Raw genomic sequence first — 21,354 nt, forward strand, 5'->3', positions numbered from 1 at the left:
AAGAGAAGAGAAGAGAAGAGAAGAGAAGAGAAGAGAAGAGAAGAGAAAGAAGAGGAGGGGAGGGGAGGGGAGGGGAAGCTGGGCCTTTTCTATCCTCGGTAGGACCAGCTCTAGCACAGTGGTGAGGGTTCAGGAAGCTAGAACCACAGGAGTCAAGAAGTAAATGGAAGTTAAGGACATGAAATATTACATACAAGCGATTCTTTCAAGGTTTCCAGAACAGAAGAAAAAGATAGTGTGAGAACCCAGTGGGAAGTAGCGTGGAGGAAACGTTAGATGCCCTGTGTTCTCTTCTAGGATTGGACTTGCACACACAAATAAGCTATGTTGAAGTCCTTACCTTATCTAGACCTTCCCTCGCCATCTATCTACATTCTCTGGATCCTTCAAGACCCAGTTCTACTCCCGTCTCTTCCAAGCAGCCTTTTCTGACCACCTCAGTTGGAAAAGACCCCTCCATTCTCTGATCCCGTAGTGTTTATACTGTGTCTTTCTTTCCTGCTGTCTCTCTTTTTCTTCTCCTTCTAAATAAACCAGGTATCAGGTAGGAGAGGAGTGAGGTGAGCTCTGTCTTTGCTTTGCATTGTAACATCTCATTGTGAGTTGAAAACCCTATTGGCATTTTTTTTCACGTCCATGATATAAGCATATTGCCGATGTTCAAGGGGAACCCCATTAGAGTTTTGGGGAATTCATAAATTCATATTCTTTCCAAATAGGTAAACACTTTGCACAGGTCTCAACAAATGATCTGACTTTTTTCCTTAAGAATTCCTAGTCCAGCCTGTTGATGGACTACTGCCCCCTGCCCCAGCCCCCAAAATGTGTAACCTGCCCTTGTGTTTACATAAAAGTAGAACGTTTCCTGGTGCAGATTTTAATGATCACTATATGAGCTTCATATAGTAATGGGCATTTTAAAAACAGTAAGCCTAAATGCACTTAGGACCTGAGATTTTTCTAAGGTTCTCCCTTATTGAAAGTCTAAACCAATTTAACAACACTTTAATGGCTACCTCATGATATCTGTTGATGTTTATCCAAGTTTTAAGTTTCTGTCTCAGATGATGAAATAAGTCAGTTCCTATCACTTACCTGATTGTAATCATTTTTCTTTCTTTACCAGGTGAGTCACATTTTTTCATTTTTATGATATTAGCAGGATATTGGAACCGTTCAGAGTTGATAAAAAAAAGGGGCTGAGAAAAATTGGAAAGTACTTCTTCAGCCAGTGGAAGCATCCAAGCGTCCAGGGCAATACCACACCTGTAGGCGTTGATAATGATAATAGAAGGCTGGTTATACACTGGCCGACACGCAGGACTTTCTAATGATGCTGGGGTTAACGGACAGACCCACAGTGGTTTCTTATGGGTTATCTCACTGGCATTATACTTCATGTGGGAAGGGGATATGATTAACTTTATAGGGTAGCAGGCTTAGAATGATATAATCATTTCCCTTAGGAGGCATTTAGGAATTGTGACCTTTAGAACAACCTACTATCTTTAAAATTTTTATTCATTTTTTTGGTTATATTATTTTCAAAATACATTTTTTTAAAAAAATGTAGTAATTTCTTCAAAATTGTGGGGTGTCTGAGAAAATTCAATACATGCACTATTGCTCCTGTGTTTCCAGGCCTTCTGGACACTCCATAGTCTATTTATTATACCTTTTTTTAAAAGTAACAATTGGACCCATTGCTTTATATGTAGAGGTGGGTGCTTCGCCTGGAAAAGTACCTGGGCATTGAACAAAAACATATGGGGCATATTAATTGAAAATGTAATTAAGTTTCTTTTTAAAAGATGTCTCTTGACCTTTCGGACACTCTTGTTTTATGTGTTAAATGAATGAAAGAAGAGAATTCCCTTATACTAAAACGGATTTTGAGAAATGTGAGATGAAGTTTCACAGGTTATCCTGCCCCTTTCTGTACGGGTGGCTCTGCATGATTTCAGCAGTCTGGGATGAAGTGGTTCAAGAAAGAAAATGCTTCTACAAGTTAGAAGAGTCGAGTCTGGTCCCGACTTCCACCCAAATAGCTATGTAATTTCAGGCCTCTCTCCAAATTAAAGATGAAAAAAATTAATTAAAAATACCCTGCCTGTTGGGGAAGTGTAGACTATAAGGCGGCAATATTATTATCACAATCATTATGTCACAGATAAAGTGTGTACATAAGTGTAAATTTCCAAGTGAAAATGTTAAGTTCTCAAACAGATAAATAAGAACGAGGGAAAATCTATAGCGGGGAGGGCGAGTTTTTAAAATCAGTAAAAGTAGGTGCTTTCTGCCTGGGAAAATTCACACTGAGTACTTCACGGAGGCAGAACAGACTTGTCAGCGGCACAGGGTCCCTTCCTGCCTAAGAATTTAATAAACTTCTATCTCACACGAGTTATCACTGCCCCTCTTCCAATAAATTACTGTTCTCTGTCTTTACCTCATTCTCTTACCTGAATCTCTGGTCATCGTTAAGAGCCTGAATAACCGTGGCTCCACCGAAAGAATGTCCAATTATTGCTATTTTATTCCTATCAATGGAGTCCTATGTGAAAAAGCAGGATATGAATTCATAACGATCTCATAGGTTGTCAGAAGAAGAGAATGAATGATTTTGTGAATCATGCAATCATTATTCAATTTATGGGCATGGTTACGTACCTTGATTTCTTGTAAAAGAAATACACACATATACAACTATACACATACATCACACACACACATAAATATATACAATACAAGCACACACATATGTGTATACACACACACACACATACACAGAGGGTGCCAAAAAAATGTATACACATTTTAAGAAGGGAAAAAAACTGTATTAAAACTGTAATACAATGAATGATGCTAGCATTCATTTGATTAATGCCATCTTTCAAGCGAATGTCATACTACGTGTTGCTAATATAATTCAATTCAACTTCAAAAAGTAATACATAGATAACATCTCTTAAAATGTGTACATTTTGGGGGCACCCCCAGTATATGTCAAGCATTTGTAAAAGTTCAGAAGTGAACTTGATGGTCTTCCTAGTCATCCACACTTAACACAGCAGCTTCCATGTTGACTTCGCCCTCTCCCCACTCCATATTTATTGGTTTATTCATTCCATGAGTCATTTATTGAGCACTTGCTCTGTGCCAGGCATTGTAGTTCATTGTCAGTGAGCTCACACTCTATTAGGGAAGAAAGAGACACAGATGCATGGTGCAAATACAAATAGAGAGGTACCAAGGAGTAGACATAATAGATAGCTAACACAGACCAGGGCTGGGCAGTGGGGTCAGGAAAGGAAAGCTTCTCTTGGAGGAGGGGATGCCTGACTTGAGTTGAAAATTAAGCAGGACTTAGTGGGGAGAGTGTGTCAGGCCAAGGGGACAGCACGTACAAAGGCATGGAAACAGGAGAGGGAGTGGCTGGTTCCCCAACCGGCTGGTTCCCCTGGGTCTGGGGAACAGACCAGCATCTTATGCTCATCTTATCCTCCACACCCATTTTTGAGTCTTTGTTTATGTCATCCACTGGTCTGATAGACTTTCACCCCTCCCAACATTTTGTCTAAAACTTCTGACAAACTTTCTGGGCTCAAGCTCAAAAACATGCAGAAGCCATCCAAGAAATTACAGTACTTCCACTGGACGTATTAGGCGGAACCATATGAAATTGCCATTTTTGTAGCCTGTGGGCAAGTTTATATTACATAGAGTTCAACCTAATACATTCCTCATTGCTGTAATACTTTACCTGTAATTTTTTTTTCAGCCATTTATCATGCTGTACCTTGTATTACAGCAGAAAAGCAGACAATACAGAACAATAAAGACCTACAGGACAAGGGAAAAAGGCTTTTGTTTAGCTCACCTTCAGTTGTTTTATATCAAACTCTAAATCCAATACATTCTTCGTTTCACAGTCAACGCAAAGGATCAAATTGAGAGCCTGAGAACACTCCTTTGCTCGTTGGTGTACCTAATATGATTATTGGAAGAAGGAAATGACAAAGTAAAAAGCTGCAACACAAAGTTTGCATAGAGCTTGCAGGTGGGAGAAATGATCGGTTGCTTTTAAACCGGAAAAGTCTAAGCAGTTAGTTACTAGAAAACAACCTAGCCTCACAACACAGGCCCCAGCTTTGCAGGTAACTAAAGCTTGGTCCCAATCCCAGCTTGGTAGCTTCCCGGCTATGGTGACCTTGGACACTTTACTTAACTTCTCTGGGCTTCCATTTATTGTACAACAATGCATCCCTCCGTGAGACGTGGGTGGGATTAAATGCAATAACACATGGAAAGCACCCGCTTGAAAGGTTGGCACAGGGTTGAAGCCCGTGGGCTTTATTTCACTTAATCTTCCCAAGAGCCCTGTGAGAAGGATATTGTTATAATTCATTCTTTTGTAACAGAGAAAACATGGAAGCAAAACAAAGAGAGTAAGCAAATTGTCCAGGGTCGCCCACTGCCAAGTGATGGCTCCAGGATTCAAACATAGAAAGAAAGTTGGATCCTCAGGCCTGGACTCTTAATACTATTGTATCCCTCCTCTCTGAAAAGCTGTCTTTTTTTTATATATTGCCTGTGGCAGTGGGGAGGGGATCTATGAATTTCTTTTGATATTTTAATATTCTAATGCAAAAATATTCTGTATATTCACAGTCATCTCCCAGAATTTGTGTTTTTGTTTTTTTAACTACTACCCAGACATTTCATTAAGGCACTTTTATTATTCAGAGAACCTTCTGACAGGTCTTTGGGGAACAGGAAGTAGGAGAGCAAGGAGCACAGCTTGCCCTGCATGAAGTTACATTAGCAAATGTCATCATTTTGCATATGCGTTTTAGTCACCATGTCCCCTCTACTCTTAGTGCATTGTACCTGCTCATTTCGTAGAGGCACCTCCTCCTCCTCTTTTTTTAGGGTTTTAAGATAGAGCCAAGTCTTTTTCCCTATTTCTGCAGCAGACTGGTCTTTGAAATAGTAAGTTGCAGACGCAGATTCATCTCTACAATACAAACAGAGTCAATCACTTACGCTTTTTCATCTCACCCATGATCTTCATCCCCATTCCTCACTCTGATCTTTCTGATTTCCCTTTCTTCTTCCACACTACTTTTTTTTTTTTTTAATCATAAAAGCCCCAAGTGGCTCCTAAGAAAAAAACCATTGTAAGTCCACAAAACCCATTATTGTCACAATTCTGGGAGGCCATGTTGAAAACTCACTTCTGGAATCAAATCCTAGCGCTGTCACTCACTAGCTGGGCGGCGTTGGGCAAATTACCCTTTCTCAGTGTCACTTTCCTCCTCCTTAAAACAGGGGTAATGGTAACCCCTTCCTAGGGTTGTTATGAAGATTAAATGATGGTGTGCAAATACGATACACAATAAACATTCTAAGAATGCTAGCTTTTTTTTAATCCTTGACGGTCTAACTCAGTCTCCTTTTTTTCTCATCATGTAATCATAGTTGACAATCCAATCAACCGTTTTTATCAGCCTTTAGGAAAAGTTAGAGCCCGGCTACATACCAGGTGACGTACCTGTGTTCTACAGTAGCAACTATGAATCCATGAGATGCCAGGTCAATACCAATAGCAGAATAAATGGTCCTTCAAAACAGAAAAAGGGAGGCATTCAACTACCAGTCATGGCTACAAGGAGGGGTTCACTAATGAACTTGGGCCCTGGGTTAAAGCAGGGAGCTGTGGTTCTCAAAAGGGGGGCACAGTTTTGCCCCTCAGGGGGATATCTGACAATGCCTGGAGGCCTTTTCATTATCATGAGTTGGGAGAGGGTGCTACTGACATCCAGTGGGTACAGGGATGCTGCTAAACATCGTGCAATACACAGAACTACACAACACGAACTTATGCAGTCCAAAAAATCAGTACTATTATACCAAGGCCCAGAAACCCTGGTGCAGTGATTATATAAATACAATGGTGCCAAAAAAATGTATACACATTGTAAAAAAGGAAAAAACACTATATTAAAATTGTAATAATATATACCGATAACAAAGGATGAATACAAGTCACAATTGACTTCTGTAGTTACAAGAGGTGTTCAAAATGGTTACCATCAGTGTAATTTTAATACAGTTTTTCCTTTCTTGAAATGTGTATACATTTTTTTGGTACCCTCTGTATATATTGCCTTTGAGAGTTCTGGGTTTTAATCATGACTCTGCCACTTATCAACTACATGACTTTAGGTAATTACTGAATTTTTGTCCTCATCTGTAAAATAAGGCTAATAAAGCCTTTGCTTTAGGACAGTTGTAAGGTTCTGATAAGATCATGTATGTAGGAAGACAGTATAGTGTGGTGCTTAAGAGAACAGGAACAGGACCTGCTGTCTGATCACTGTGTTCGAATCCTGGTTCCCACTTATTAGGTGTCTACCTTGGATAAGTGACCTATCTTACCTCTGCCTTGGTTTTTTATCTGCAGATGGGTGATGCTATAACAGTATGGTACCTAGTGTGATTATTGTAAGGATTAAGTAAGTTAATACCTTTCCAGTACTTATAATCATGTCTAAAACGGGTCATCACTGAACACATGTTAGCTGTTGTTTAAATGATTGGACAGGCAGAGATGGTTAAAAAATCATGTGCTAAGCGATTGCATTTATAACCCCCTTCCGGGTCTTCATTTCACACAATCTTCTCATGTCATGCATTCCGTAGAAAATGCCCAAAGAGAGTAAAAAGGAAGTAGCTGGAATTATGTCTTCTACTCCTAAAGATGCAGGACCTACTCAGTAAGGGAAAACCATATAGTACAGGGATCAGCAAACCTTTTCTGTAAAAGGCCAGAGAGGAAATGTGTCCAATTCTGCAGGCCATACATTATTTGTCACAACCACTCAACTCTGCTGTTGTAGCACAAAAGTAACCATAGACAGTGTGAAAAGCAAATGAATATGGCTGTGTGCCAGTATAACTTTATTTACAGAAATAGGCAGCAGGCCAGAGGTGGTCCTGGGATTCTAATTGGCCAACCACTGCTCTAGTAGAAATCAAATAACTAGCTAGACTACAATTAAAGACCTGAAGGTAATTTCTTATCACAGGTGTTACCCAACTTCTTTCTAGTGAAAACCCACCTTTTCTTTTGTGAAAGTCTTATCGCCCTGAGGAGGAAGATGGGGAGGAGGCAGTTGTGAAGACGGAAGAAGTGGAGGTGTGGTGGTCATGAAAATGTGCCACTCAGAACCCATGCGGTAGAGACTGTAGTTGAACAAAGCCCCCACCCAGCTCCTGCCCGCTGATCCACGACCACGTGTAAGCAAGCTTCCTGCTGGTTACCTCCAGGGACTGGGCACAGTGTGGGTTCAACATAGGCTCATTCCTGTGAGACGCAGGACGCCTCTGATGAGCAACTTTGGGTCAAGCGCTCCCTCCGTTGGCCTGGCCCAATCTTTCTTAGAACTGTGCTGCAGTCTGATATTCTTCATACCCAACCCTTCTCTGTTTCTCATTTTGAGAGTGTAAATTTTATAATATAGAAGGACAACAGCCAGAAATGCAACACCCTCTCTTCTCTGTTGTGAGACTAGTCTCCAGGAACTGGAAGAAGGAAAAGACGGGGCTAGAACTGATGGGTAGATCACACCCAACTCTTGAGGAAACCCCAACTCCTCCAGGACAGGGGCCCCCATGACGCTCCAAAATCTGCCATTCGTTTTTTTGGGATAAAATGCATTCAGTCATTAAATCCCTAGAGGCTAAAACTGTTCAGCCTCTCAAACTTTACCTGAATGCTCCAAGACCATGAGAAAAAACAATTAGTGGATATTTTTCACCAGTCCTCAGAGGGGAGTTCCAGCTTGCAGGGGTTGTCATTGATCCTAGACAAAAAGAGAAGATTATAATTAGTGTTTTCTCTGATTTGAATGTTGGTGGTTAATTTAACTTACATCACATTAGTATAAAATCCTGACCCATGGAATTTATATTTTTATGCATTAATAGTAAATTCATTAAAAAGTCTCCTACTAGATACCCACTGACCAAGGACCTAAACCATGTGTTTTATTCCTAAGACCACAGGATCGTTCATTCATGATCCATTCTCCTAGCCAGCTCTGAACTTAAGGCAAGACATTTTTATACTTATAGGTGTATTGGGGAAGGCTATTTCTTTTTACCAATCCCAGATTTTGGCAACATTTCAAAGGGAATGTTCTGAAATCAAACGACTAGTAAAGCTCAGGAACACTGCGACCCAGAGTCTTCAAATTGGAGACTCCTCTCATTCTAACTAGGTCATGATCAAGAGAAAGGTAGAGAGACCATTGACTTCACACTCAGACGTGGCTTTGGATACAGTTCTGCCACTTACTAGCTACTGACCTTGGGCACATTAAGAAAACTCTCTATGCTTTAGATTATTTTTCTGTAAAGTGAAGGAAATGATATCTATTTCATAGGGCTTTTGTGAGAATTATATTTAAGTAGTGAACATGTAAGGTCCCTATCTAGTGACATAGTACAAGGCACAAAAAATGGAAGATAACTGTCTTCTCTTCCTTCTCTTCTCAATTCTTATGGTCATTATTATCATCAATTACTTGTGTTTCATTTTCTCATCTCTAAAATGGAGGCATGACCATGAAGACTGAATGTGATGATTGGTACGGAAATGATTTATAAGTTATTTGAGCACCATAAACATGTGTAGTTATAACATTTTCATCATTTCTATTAGGAAGTGGTTTTTAAGAAAACTCCAAGGGGATGTTTAAAATAAATGCCAAAAGCTGTAGGGAGTTTTGAGGGGGTGTAAATCTAAAGACATATAGTGAATACCCAACAGCAGTGTCTGTTAAACTGTTAAGGAGGGAAAAGTCTACATTAGTGAAATGTAGACAAATTAAGTGATGAAAGCACATCAGGTTGTCTAAGGGAGAGAGGCTAGTCCCTCAGGGGTGGGTGATGGGCATGAGAGTAGATTCTCCTCATTTATTCTAAGTAAGAAATAAGCAACAGCCCAGCTGCTGCCCTCACCACATTATTGCTCCCTCACAGTGTGTAAGAAGAAAAACTAAAGACCAGCCATTGAGAGATGTTAGAGCCAGTCTGAAAGTCTGGTACTTTCATTCCCTCCACCCATCCCATTATATTCAGAAAGGACAAAATGAGAACGCTTGATTCACTGATAGTTCCCCTGGCCTTTGGCATTTTAAGAAATATGTACTTTCTTTGTCATGTTAGGAGAAGTTCAGACGAGAAAATCTACTTTGGTCTTTAACTGTCTGAAACTTGTGCTAATTTCAAGGCTTTCTTATATTTCAGAGCCTACAAAGCAGGATCGGCAGAAATCTTACCAAATAATAAGTTCAAAATTTTGCCCATCACCCAGTGTGTTCCGAGAAATTTACTAAGACCAAAAAAGTACTCTTTGTTTGGGATCCAAATGGTGTCAGAGCGCTCATCATCTTGGGATGGATAATACAAACGCAAGAAGGTACTCTGTAGAGGAAAGAAATCAATGCCAGTTTAGTGAAGTGGCTTCTTCAACAGATTCCAACAGCTATTTTGCATATTTAATTAGTGGGGACCCAAATACCTCTGTTGTTCATGAAGAGGTCCAGAGGCTTTTAAAGCTGCTGTCATGATTGAAAACAGTTGAAAAAGAAAAGAAATAGTACAACAATATTTCTTCTGAGTGAAAAGAAAGTTTGAGCAGTCTGGCTTCACCCATTAAGGAAGGGAAAAATAGGAGTGTATAGTCAAGTTACCGTATTTCCCCACGTATAAGACGCTCCCATGTATAAGATGCACCTTAATTTTGGGGCCCGAAATTTGAAAAAAATGTATTACATAAAGTTACTGAACTCAAGTTTTATTCATCATAAAATTTATACAACTCCTCATCACTTGCGGGAAACGCAAGTAAAAAAATCTACAACCACTGTATAAGATGCACCCAGTTTTTAGGCCCCAAATGTTTCAAAAAAGGGTGTGTCTTATACGTGGGGAAATACGGTAATCAGATGACAGCAATGGGTTGGGGAATGACTTAAGAGCAAAAGCCTTCCTATGAAACAATTCAAATGGCAAAATGAGCCATTCTCAAGGGAGGGCAAGGTCCAGTTTCAAAACTTCTGGTGAGCCATAGCAACAGTTAATATTACAATATAAGGCTAAGTGGCATTAATCAAAGCATTACCTTATTAGTGTATTTAAACATCAAGTCTGTACAACCGACGGAATAAGACCCACTTCCTGGGGGGATTTTAGTTTGGCCATCCATTGCAGCAGCTATCAGAGCTTGTATTTTACTGATCCGTGCTGAAAAACAGGAACATATTATCTCATTTGTCATCCATTACTCCCCAGGCTTTCTTATGCAAAGAAATTCCAAGGGAATCAAGTTTCTGCCCATAGTCTCTGGCCTCCTTCATCTCTTTCCTAACTAGTAAAAGACACAAGTACTTACTGCGGGCCTGCTCTATGCAAAGTACTGTGTCGGGGGAAGGATGGAGGTAGCCATAGCCCTTTACTGAGACACTTAGGACTGTCACCTCCTAACACTGACAGCCTTGGCCTTACCTTCTGCTCCAATCCAGAGCAGATTAAAGACCACCTCCCAAAACTGTGTTTCCTAAACGTGGACTTTAGCTCACATTTCTGATTTGTCCCTACCACTTCCCATTGGGTATCTATCTCCACCTGATGTCCTTCCCACAGGAACATGAAAGACAGTGGTCAAAAATGAAACTAAATAACCATCTCCCAGCTCCCCCCACCCCCCACCTCGTTCTCCAGCCACAGAGCCTGCAACCCCAGAACTTCCTATCTCGTGTGTCTCAGGCCAGAAACCTTAGGGATCATCTTACTCTCCTACCTGTCTCACCAACTCCTTCAATTCAACCAAGTCTCAATTTATAATATTTGTTTTCAGTTTAGGATTATCTTCCCAATATACCCCTGGCCCGCGGGCTCACTGTCTCATTTTATACCTTCACTGTCTCTTGACTAGACAGTTGCCATCTCTCCTAACTGTTCTGTTCAACTGGGAGCTTGGCCTTTTCAAATGCATCCTTCGCCCAGCTCCTGGAGTTATTTAAAACACAAGTATCACCAGGCAATTCTTCTTTCAATCCTTCCATGGCTCCTATCATCAGGTGGTTTTTTTGTAAAGGAAGGACTGTATTGGAATCTTTTAGGGAGGCAGTTTATAGGTGGTGTTTGGATCTACACATGCCTTCCGAAGCTACTTCCACTGCTACTTGAGGCACAATGGTGGCCTACCCTTTCAGTGTTCCAGGGTTGAAATGTGTTCATGGACACACAAGCTAAATTCCAAATGCCTCGGCACTGTAAGAAAGACCCTCGTGGTCTGGAGGTCTACTGTCTCATTCTTTTCAGCTTTTTCCCTTCCATGTGCTCCAGCGTTCCTGAGTGATCCACTGGGCTGTTCGATGCCTCTGCACCGTTGTAAATGTTATGCCTTGTGTTTTAAATCCCTGTGGCAAATTCCTATTCAACCTTTAACATCCTGATTATGGCAAGTCTTCCCTGATCCCTCCCAGATGTAATCATTTTATCCTTAGCATTAAAATCAATCCCTGTATATATTTTTATCATCCTTCCTATCATATTATATTAAAATTATGTGTTTGCATACTCTGTCTCCCACAGTAGGCTGTTTCTTAAGAGCTGTGTCTATCTTTGTATCCTCAGATCTTAATACAATGTCTGGCAAATAGTCAGAGTGCAATAAATATTTTTCAAAATAAACTGAACTAAGTTTTCACTACCATTGGTCTCTCATTTCCATCAAATGAATGCTTTATAGTATACACTTTTTTAAAAGATTTTATTAAAACTATAACTAACATACAATATTATATTAGTTGTATGTGTACACCATAGTTATTCAACATTTGTAAACCTAAAGAAGTGATCACCATGATAAGTCCAGCAACCATCTGACACCGTACCACGCTATCCCAATATTATTGACTATATTCTCCATGCTGTACATCACATCCCCATGACTTGTTTCATACCTGGAAATTTGGACCTCTTATCACCCTTCCCTTTTCCCCACCTATTTAATATTATGATTGTCAATTGCAGTTGACATTCAATATTATTTTATACTAATTTCAGGTGTACAGCATAGTGATTAGACATTTATATAATTTAAGAAGTGATCCCCCTGACCAGCCTAGTACCCACCTTGCACTATACATAGTTATTACCGTATTATTCACTAAATTCCCTATGCTTTACTTTACATCCCCATGACTATTTTGTAACTACCAATTTGTACTTCTTAATCCCTTCACCTCTTACACCCAGTCCCCCAACCCTCCCCATCTATCACCTCAACAAATCTAGTACCATCTGACACCATACATAGTTATTACAATATTATTGACTATATTCCTTATGCTATACCCTACATCTCCATGACTACTTTGTAACAACAAATTTGTACTTCTTAATCCCTTCCTTTCCTTTTTTCACCCACCCCCAAACTCCCTCCCATCTGGCAACCAGGAAAAATGTTTTCTGTATCTATGAGTTTGTTTCTGTTTTGTTTGTCAATTTTGTTCTTTATATTCCACATACAAGCAAAATCACATTGCATCTGTCTTTCTCTGTCTGATACTCCACTCAGCACAATACCCACCAGGTCCATCCATGCCGCTGCAGATGGCAAGAACCCATTCCCTATCATGGCCGAGCAACATTCCATTATACATACATACCACCTCCTCTTTACCCATTTATCTATCAGTGGACACCCAGGCTGCCTCTACATCTTGGCCATTGTAAACAACGCTGCAATGAACATATGGATGCACAGGTCCCCTCAAAATTGTGTTTTGGGTTTCTTCGGGTAAATACCCAGAAGTGGGATTACTAGATCCTTCTTTGTCTCTTCTTATAGCCCTTGTTTTAAAGTCTGTTTTGTCTGGTATTAGTATTGTTAATCCAGCTTTTTGTTGTTATTTCCATTTTCATGAAATAACTTTTTCCATCCCTTTAATTTCAGTCTTTAAGTCTGAAGTGAGTCTCTTGTAGGCATATATAAGAGTTTTGTTTTCTTATCCATTGAGCCTTCCTATATCTTTTGATTGGAGCACTTAATCCATTTACCCTGAAAGTAATTGTTGAGAGATATGTAGCTATTGCCATTTTATTATTCATAGTGTGTGTGTGTGTGTGTGTGTGTGTGTGTGTGTGTGTATGCTTTTTGGTTTTTTTTTCCCCGTCTTAAAAGAAGTCTCTCTAACATTCCTTGTAACACTGGTTTGGAGGCGATGAACTCCTTTAGCTTCTTCTTGTCTGGGAAGCTCTTTATCTCTCCTTCGACTTTAAATGATAGCCTTGCTAAGTAGAGCACCCTTTGTTGTAGGTCTTTGTTTTGTATCGTGTTTAATATTTTATGCCAATCCCTTCTGGCCTGCAAAGTTTCTGTTCAGAAATCAGCTGCCAGTCTCATGTGAGCACCCTTATAAATTACTAGTTGGCTTTCTCTTGCTGCTTTTAGGATTTTTCTCTTTGTCTTTAACCTTTGCCGTTTTAATTATAATGTGTCTTGGTGTGGGCCTGTTTGGGTTCATCTTGTTTGGGAGTCTGCACTTCTTGGACTTGTCTGTTTCCTTCACCAGGTTAGGAAAGTTTTCAGTCATTATTTTAAATAGGTTCTCAATGCCTTGCTTTCTCTCTTCTCCTTCTGGTGCCCCTATGATGAGAATGTTGTTATGCTTGATGTTGTTCCAGAGGTTTCTTTAACTGTCCTCATTTTATTTGGACTTTTTTTACTTTTTGTTGTTCTGATTGGGTATTTTCTGATACCTTGTCTTCCAAATTGCTGATTTGATCCTCTGCTGTATCTAGTCTGCTGGTGATTCCTTCTAGTGCATTCTTCATTTCAGTTATTGTATTCTTCACTTCTGACTGGTTTTTCTTTGTGGTTTCTATGTCCTTTTTTATACTTGCTATCTCTTTGTTGAAGTTCTCACTAAGTTTCTTGAGCATCCTTATAAACTTTGTTTTGAACTCTGTCTCTGGCAAGTTGCTTGCCTCCATTTTGTTTAGTTCTTTTTCTGGAGTTTGCTCCTATTCTTTCATTTGGGATGTATTTCTTTGTTTCCTCATTTTGGCTGCCTCTCTATGTTTGTTGCTATGTATTAGGTAGGGCTGCCATGTTTCCCAGTCTTGGTTGGGTGGCCTTGGTTGGGAAGCAGGCACAGTGTTTATCTACTCTGCCATCTCCCATTGATGGTATATATGGTATACATTCTCCCATGGTATACTTTCTTTTACCCACCCACTCTTAAAACTTTCTCTAATTGGTAACTACAATATGGCCTCAGGGATAGAAAGGACAGTCTGGGGAATATAACCAATAATGTAAACAAAAAACCTTTCTCTACCTCTGGTATCAAAACCCTTCAACACACCTGCAGTTTCATCTCACCTGTTCCCTCCTTTCTAAACCCCAATCGAGTCCATATTTAATTTCAAGATGGTAAGTCCAAATATCAGTATATCCAGACTTTTACTTTTCTAGATTTAACTTGTCCACTACTTTCCCTATTGGACTGCGAGTTGACTACTCTGCTAGACAGACACCTTCATGCTTTCCATCACATTCTTCCTCTGCCAATAAGACAGCTAGAACTATGTTAGTTATGGTACCTGCATTGATATTATATGGCATCGCCCAGAAAGATTTTGAGTCATGAGTCATTTATACCCTCCACATTGGTGACGTGTGTGAAGCACCTGCCAGTGGCGAGCCTTTCAACACATAAGGTCTTACTACTCAAAGTTGGTCCATGGATCAGCATCACTGGCATCACCTGGGAACTTGGAAATGCAGGATCTCAGGCGTCACCACAATTCTACCGAACCAGAAAAGGTGTGCCTCTTAAAGTTTAAGAAGCACTGGGCTAAGGTACCAGGCCACCTGGCCTCACACATGGGTCAGCAATTCACAGTCATACGGTAGGAGGTAGTTCCAAGGAAAGCAGGGGCAAGATGAATGGACCCTGGATCTTGCAGCCAGGTGATCCTGTTTTGGATTCCAGCTGTACCCCTTCTGAGGTATGATGCTCTGGGCTAGCTAATTTACTCCCCTCTGTTATCCTCATTTGTAAAGTGGGGATAAAAGCACTTGACCAGCCTGTAGGACAGTTCTAAAGATGCTGTGATACAGATGTCAAGTACCTAGCACAGAACACAACACATAATAGGCAGACAACTGATATAATCTGTCTCTTTCCTGAAGTTAGTTAACTCTGGCGACCAAAATAGTATATAAGCCCTTAAAGGGGTTTTAGCTGACCTAAGCTAAGTCATACCATTTTCCCTTCAGGCAGATTCAAAATCCAAGGCATTTCCTCAGAGATTAAAAAAAATAAAGGAAAACATAACTTTACCTGTGAGGCTAACATGTTAGGGTCTATTTTGAATTAGAAAAGTCTCTTTTTCTTCCATTTAAGGCTGTCTACGGAGTCATGCTTTGTGGTGTAATAGGGATACGTTAAGTCCAGAGGACAGCAGGGTAGGCCACACCTGCCTTTCCTTCTGCAAGGAGCAGCACACACTCTGCTGTGCCCCTTTCCACAGGCAGACATGGTATGACTGTGCACAGAGGACTGGTTCACAGAGTTTGGTGAGGAGCCCAGAGAACCCACAGCTGCCTTGAAGACACTACATCTGGAAATCCCAGTTCAGTTCTAGAGCCAGGGGAGGGTTCCAAGTTGGACAAGTTTCCCCTTGTGAGACCTAATTCCACCTGTGCCCTGGGAAACTTATCCAATAATCTAGGCATGCCCTCATTCTCAAAAACCTGCTCTACCGAAAAGCCTCCTCACTCAGCATTCAGAAACCACAGGTCGAGTTGAAGCTATCGGCCTGCCTATTTCAGCATAGTTGACCCCTGAGAGAAGGTCTTAAGAAACTTTAGGCCGACCCAGGTGTAGGTAGAGGTTTACAGGGCCCTGTGGTCAGCCAGGGCCAGGGGGACTGCAGAAAAGGCTCAGCTAATGCAGTCATAGTTCAGGATTTCCTGTTCTCTAACCATCTATCAGGACTTGAATGAAGGAAGAGGCAGCGGGGAGGCTTTTTAGGTTGAATGTCCACTCTCTAGATAATACAATTTTGTGGTTCAATACTTAAGTCACTTCCTATTTTTCTTCAACCTTATTTTCATAAAAGCATTGGAACCCTTGATATGTTATTAATCCTATTACATATTTCTAGTGGATTTCATTTGTCAAGTATTCTTGATATTCATTCCTGGCTTTGAAGATGGGCTATATTCACGCTAGGAACAATACATCTCTTATATGGCTTTATGCCCTCCACTAGCAAATAGGATATCTCTAACCTATATTTATAAACTTTTTACCTGCATAACCATATTTTCTATGTATTCATTTAGTAAGAATATAAAGAATCATCTTTTGTTTTAATCTTTTATTCAATAAACTGTTTCTAATAATTAAAAAATATTTTGCATTCATTTTTGAGCATTTAGAATGTGTGGGGCATTGAGCTCAATGCTGGAACTACAAAGATAAATAAAGCAGTGTGCAAGTCTCTGCAAGTCCAATGATAGCTTTCCAGTGATTTTCAAATATGATGGGCTATAAAACATGTTTTGAAATTCCCACCCTGTACCAATAAGAAGTGCATGATATTAATGCTTCCTAGGTGATAATTTGCTCATCATGTAAGATATTAACTTGTTTCCAATCCATGGAAAAGGTAATGGGAAAATTAATTTAATTAGCCTGCAAGCTCCTTGAACTTGACTACAAACTCTTTGGCTTAGTCACTGGTGTATCACTGATGCTTCAGATTCCTGGTTAAGTGTTGCTGAATTAATGGACCTGTGAGATATTGTGCCATTTCCGGTGCAATTGTAGATAGAAGATAGCGTCCCTCTCCTACTGATGCATTCATTTCCCCAACTACAAAGTAGGGTGAAATTCATAAGGTGCTGAGTTATGAAAGGTCTTTTGTAAATGTTACAGTAATGAGTCACCCATCAAGCCTGAAGAACTAGATCCAGAGGGACCATATCTATCCAGGTGCACAGGTCTGTGGGTACAGATAGTCCGACACCATTCAGAAGCCACCTACATTGTTCACTTGAGGAGACTGGATAGGGAAGTTCATGAATCACAACCCTCTGGGACTGACAGCAATTCACAAAGCTTCAGAAGCAATCTCTGCAATAAAGGTCCTTCTTAGTGATGGTAGATGTATTTGGCTCTAGATGGCTGTTCCACTCTGGCCACCCCTCCTGGGCTTGTCTATGCCTTCTTCTCCTCTCCTTCTCTCCCACCACAGGTAAGAAAGAGCAAGTAATGCGGTCTGTTCTCCTCTGGAGCTCCTTAGCCCCTGCTTGTCCCTACTTCTCCCTGTCATTAGGTAGAAAAGATTATTTCCCTCTGTATCCACCGACCCTAAATTGCCAACTTCTCCCACCATGACTACCAGGACTATACTTGTTGAGCAAGACACCTGCCTCTTCCTCACCTTTGTGGAAGCAGGTTTTGACGTTGCTTCTGAAGGAACTCCAGGGGAGTTGTGTTACTGTGTTTGAGTGGGAGTGGGTTCGGGCAGTGAGAAAGAGAAGGAGCATGATGACTGCAAGCGGAGCTTCCGGTTTGTCTGGTTCTGTCCTGCAGTCATGATATTGAAGAAGGCAGGCGCTTCTTCAGCTTCCATGGGGATGAGTAGAAAGTGAGAGCCTGTCCCCTTCCCCAGGAGAACAGAGGGCCTCCGTGCGCATCTTCCTGCTAGAACTAGCTTAGCCCTCCATACACGCAACTACTCTGAGGTCACTTTGAATCTGACCACAGGTCATTTGCTCAAGCCCTTGAACAAATACACCTCTTACCTGATGGCATAATGTGGGCAGCAGGCCAGTCAAAAGGACGAACCAATGTGAGGCAGCTGCAGAGGCAGAAAAGCACATGCAGTGTTGGTGGCCGCATCTTGGAAGCTGAGCAGCAATTTCAGCTTACCCTTCTTCAAGGCAGATTATTAAAAGACAAAAAAAAGAAAAAAAAACATGCAATAAAGAGAGCTTAAACAGTCTGACAAATAAGCAATATTAGGTACAAGCAACATGATTTTATATATTATAAGGAAAGAAGACATTTGGAAAGAGTGGAACATGCATTTTTCTGACAGTCAGTGGGGTGGCCAAATCCTTGGAAATCTGGTCGGTAGAGCACAGAAACACATTGAGGCTGTTATATTAGGGTTAGTAACTTGTTCTCTAACTTTGTAACAGTCTAGTTTGGTTATAAACAATGACATCAACATATAAAATTATAACAATTATATATCACAATCATAATAATGTCCACAGGCATGTCTAGCACATAGTAAACTTAATAGTTTTGGCTAATATTTTCATCATAACTATAAAACGACCATATTGCTACAGCTGTGGTTGTTTTTGGTGGTGACGATGTTATATTTTTGGTTATCTCTGTAATCCTACTACACCGAGAGCTTCCCGAAGGCAGAGGTCACGTCTTCCTTATTGTCCCCAGTGCCTTACAAAGGGCCTGGCATGCCATTGATGTCGACTAAATGTTTGCAGAATCTATGAATGAATGTGTGTAGTCCAGTGAATAGAATATCGGACGATATTACAATTGGGCTCATGCTAATATGTTAGTAGCAAAAACTACCTCATGTTTGTGTATCACCTTTCCCCTTTAAAGTTTCTCCCTTCATCTTTTTGGAGTGGTGCAAATGGACCAAGCCATCAACTATCTTTCACTTGAACTTTGGCAATAACCTCTAACTGGTCTTCCTGTTCTTACCTTTTTCCCTGTAGTTTATTCCCAACACAGTAGCCAGGCTGATCGTGTCATTCCTGTCCTTAAAGTCCCCGAATGGCTTTCTAGCACACAGAGTAAAAGCCACAGATCATAAAGTCACCCAGAAGGCTCTGCACAGTTTGTATTCAACAGGCTCCCGATCCTACCCCTAGTCCCTCTCACGTACTCACTGCAACCGCACCTGCTTTCTTGCCATTCGCCAAATGTATCAGGCACTCCCTACCCCACCTTGGGATCTCTACATGTGTCCCTTCTCCCAGGAAGGTTCTTTGCCCTGAAATTCAAATGCCTGGCTCCCTCACCCTTAGGTTTTCACTTCCAGGTTACCTTCCCAGTAAGTCTCTCCTTGATCAATCCAACCCCCTTCTCCACGCTAATACATGCCCTACCCCCTACCTCCCACGTGCTTTATTATATTTTTTCCATAATAGTTATCACCAACTAATATACTCTGGACATTATTTGTTCATTGTTCATCTTCCTCTACTAGAGAGTCAGTCTTATGAGTATAGGAAATGTTTTTCCCCTGCTGTAGTCCCAGGACCTAGAATAGTACGCGGCACACAGTAGGCACCAGTAAATGCCTACTGAGTGAGTGAATTCTGAATCCTAGTAGTTTCTAGTGCATATAGCTACTAACTCAAAATGAGCCAAGCTTAATGATCCATGTGAATATTGGTCCCACTGATGCAAATGGGGTATTAACTAGTTGGCATACTCAATGTTAGTCTGCAGAAAGATATAAACATAGGCCCAGAGCACAGACAATTAGTGCTGCTGAGTATCAAATGTGCTCCCGTACATTTCCTGCCCTTTCTTGTGGCTGGACAGGACCATGGGGCTGATTTCTGATAATTTGAACGGAAGTGGTCTAAGACACTGAAGAGCCAGTATGTCTCCTCCATCTCTTCCTTTCCTTGATATAGCAAATTTAGAAGCCACATGTGGTGTCCAAGATGGAGGAATCCTGGATCCCTAGTTACTGAATAGAGAAGTGTCCCTGCCAATTCATACGGCCTTTCATGAGCAGGAAATAAACCTTTGTTGTGCGAAGCCACTGAAATCTCCAGGTTAAGCTGTTATTGCATTATTGCAGCCCAGCATGGCTTATCCTGAGTAATATCAGATCTGCAGCCATTCAGTCAATGGGTATTTATTAAGCAAATATTGCATACCCTCTGCTATGTCAACAATTGTGAAAATACTGGACACTTTGACACATCCCTGCTCTATAAGAGCTTGAAATGGGGTTTCTGAGATAAGACTCACACATGTAATATGAGAAGGTAGCAAATTGCAGAGAGATTTAAAAATCCATACATGATATGGTACAAATCCTCAGGGTAACAGGAATTCAGAGGAGATAGGGCTATAGCAAGATCAGCTCTTATAACACAGGTTATAAAAATCCAGCTAAGAAAATTGTCCCTGGAGCGCTAACCTTTTGGGGCTACTTGGAGAATGACTGTATGACTATTTAGAACAACATGCTCCAAAGTTTTTTTTCCAAAAACCACTGGAAACTGCAGAGTGTTATATACGAATTGAGGGAAACAGCTACTGAGCTTCCCAAATAAGCAATAGAAGAAGCTGAACTAAAATCAGGCTATATGCTTTGCAGCTTCCACCACTACCCCTCTGTTATACTGTCACTACTTGTTTTTCATCAGCTAACATCATCCACAGAAAGTATTTACAAGGTCAAGAGCAGCGGGCTTTAGAAAATTCCACCCCTTATGCTTACAGCTTATGACTGAATACGGGGAGTGTCATTCAGCCCACCTGGAACATCACTGGCGATGAATGTGAGAAAAAAAGAAGACAAAGTGAAACACATAAGATCAACAGCAATTTTTAGGAATATTGCATGGACCCAGAAAAGATTAGCTTGCCCACAGTTCCTTGATATTCATCACATCTTCCCTGTCAATAACCTCAGGAAGAATTAGAGACAATTGCTGGAAGGGATTCCCCAAGTCCTCCAAGCAGGACTGGGATGCTCTGCCCTCCCCATGTTTCCTACCAGGCCAGTGCCAGGGCCATCATCTTCAGTCCTCAGAGCAGAGCAAGGCAGGATCAAGGCCAGGAGAAATGGCATGCTAGAGTTCCCAACCTGACGTCGCGCAAGTTGCAAAAGCTCTTGGGGGACCTTTGAAGATACTGATTCCTGAGCCCCACCCCAGACCTCCTGACTCATAATCTTCAGAAGGCAGGTCTGGGCATCTGCATGCTAGCTACCTAGAGATTCAGACAGAGCCAACTTCAGAATATAGTGCTTGGAAACTGATGCAATGGAATAATAGGACTCTGTTGAGAGCTTTTTTATCGCCCTATCATAAGTGCTATCTGATCTCACCCTCAAAGTAATACTCCTCTAACTAATTTAATGTTAGGCTGACTTAGTCATTCATTCATTTGTTCATGCTTTCATCTGCTAAATTTTAAGAGTGCCCATGTGTCCGTCACTAAGTTTAGGATAATAAGATTTTCAAAA

The 21,354-nt window shown here is 40.8% G+C and overlaps 1 protein-coding gene across 1 annotated transcript in view; it reads right to left on the reverse strand.

Annotated features, from left to right (window-relative positions):
- Positions 1-21,354, reverse strand: part of PLA2G7 (phospholipase A2 group VII) — a 40,594-nt gene that overhangs the window by 2,405 nt on the left and 16,835 nt on the right. Inside the window, exons 2-10 of the mRNA XM_019667537.1 lie at positions 17,903-18,033; positions 10,193-10,314; positions 9,348-9,492; positions 7,775-7,868; positions 5,555-5,623; positions 4,891-5,017; positions 3,881-3,988; positions 2,463-2,554; positions 1,096-1,266 (exon numbers count right to left, since the gene is read on the reverse strand). Coding sequence (XP_019523082.1) covers positions 1,096-1,266; positions 2,463-2,554; positions 3,881-3,988; positions 4,891-5,017; positions 5,555-5,623; positions 7,775-7,868; positions 9,348-9,492; positions 10,193-10,314; positions 17,903-17,999 — 1,025 coding nt within the window. The 5' untranslated portion in view covers positions 18,000-18,033. The remainder of the gene's footprint in view (positions 1-1,095; positions 1,267-2,462; positions 2,555-3,880; positions 3,989-4,890; positions 5,018-5,554; positions 5,624-7,774; positions 7,869-9,347; positions 9,493-10,192; positions 10,315-17,902; positions 18,034-21,354) is intronic.

This window comes from Hipposideros armiger, unplaced genomic scaffold, assembly GCF_001890085.2.
Source record: "Hipposideros armiger isolate ML-2016 unplaced genomic scaffold, ASM189008v1 scaffold_499, whole genome shotgun sequence".
NCBI classification, from domain to species: Eukaryota; Metazoa; Chordata; class Mammalia; order Chiroptera; family Hipposideridae; genus Hipposideros; species Hipposideros armiger.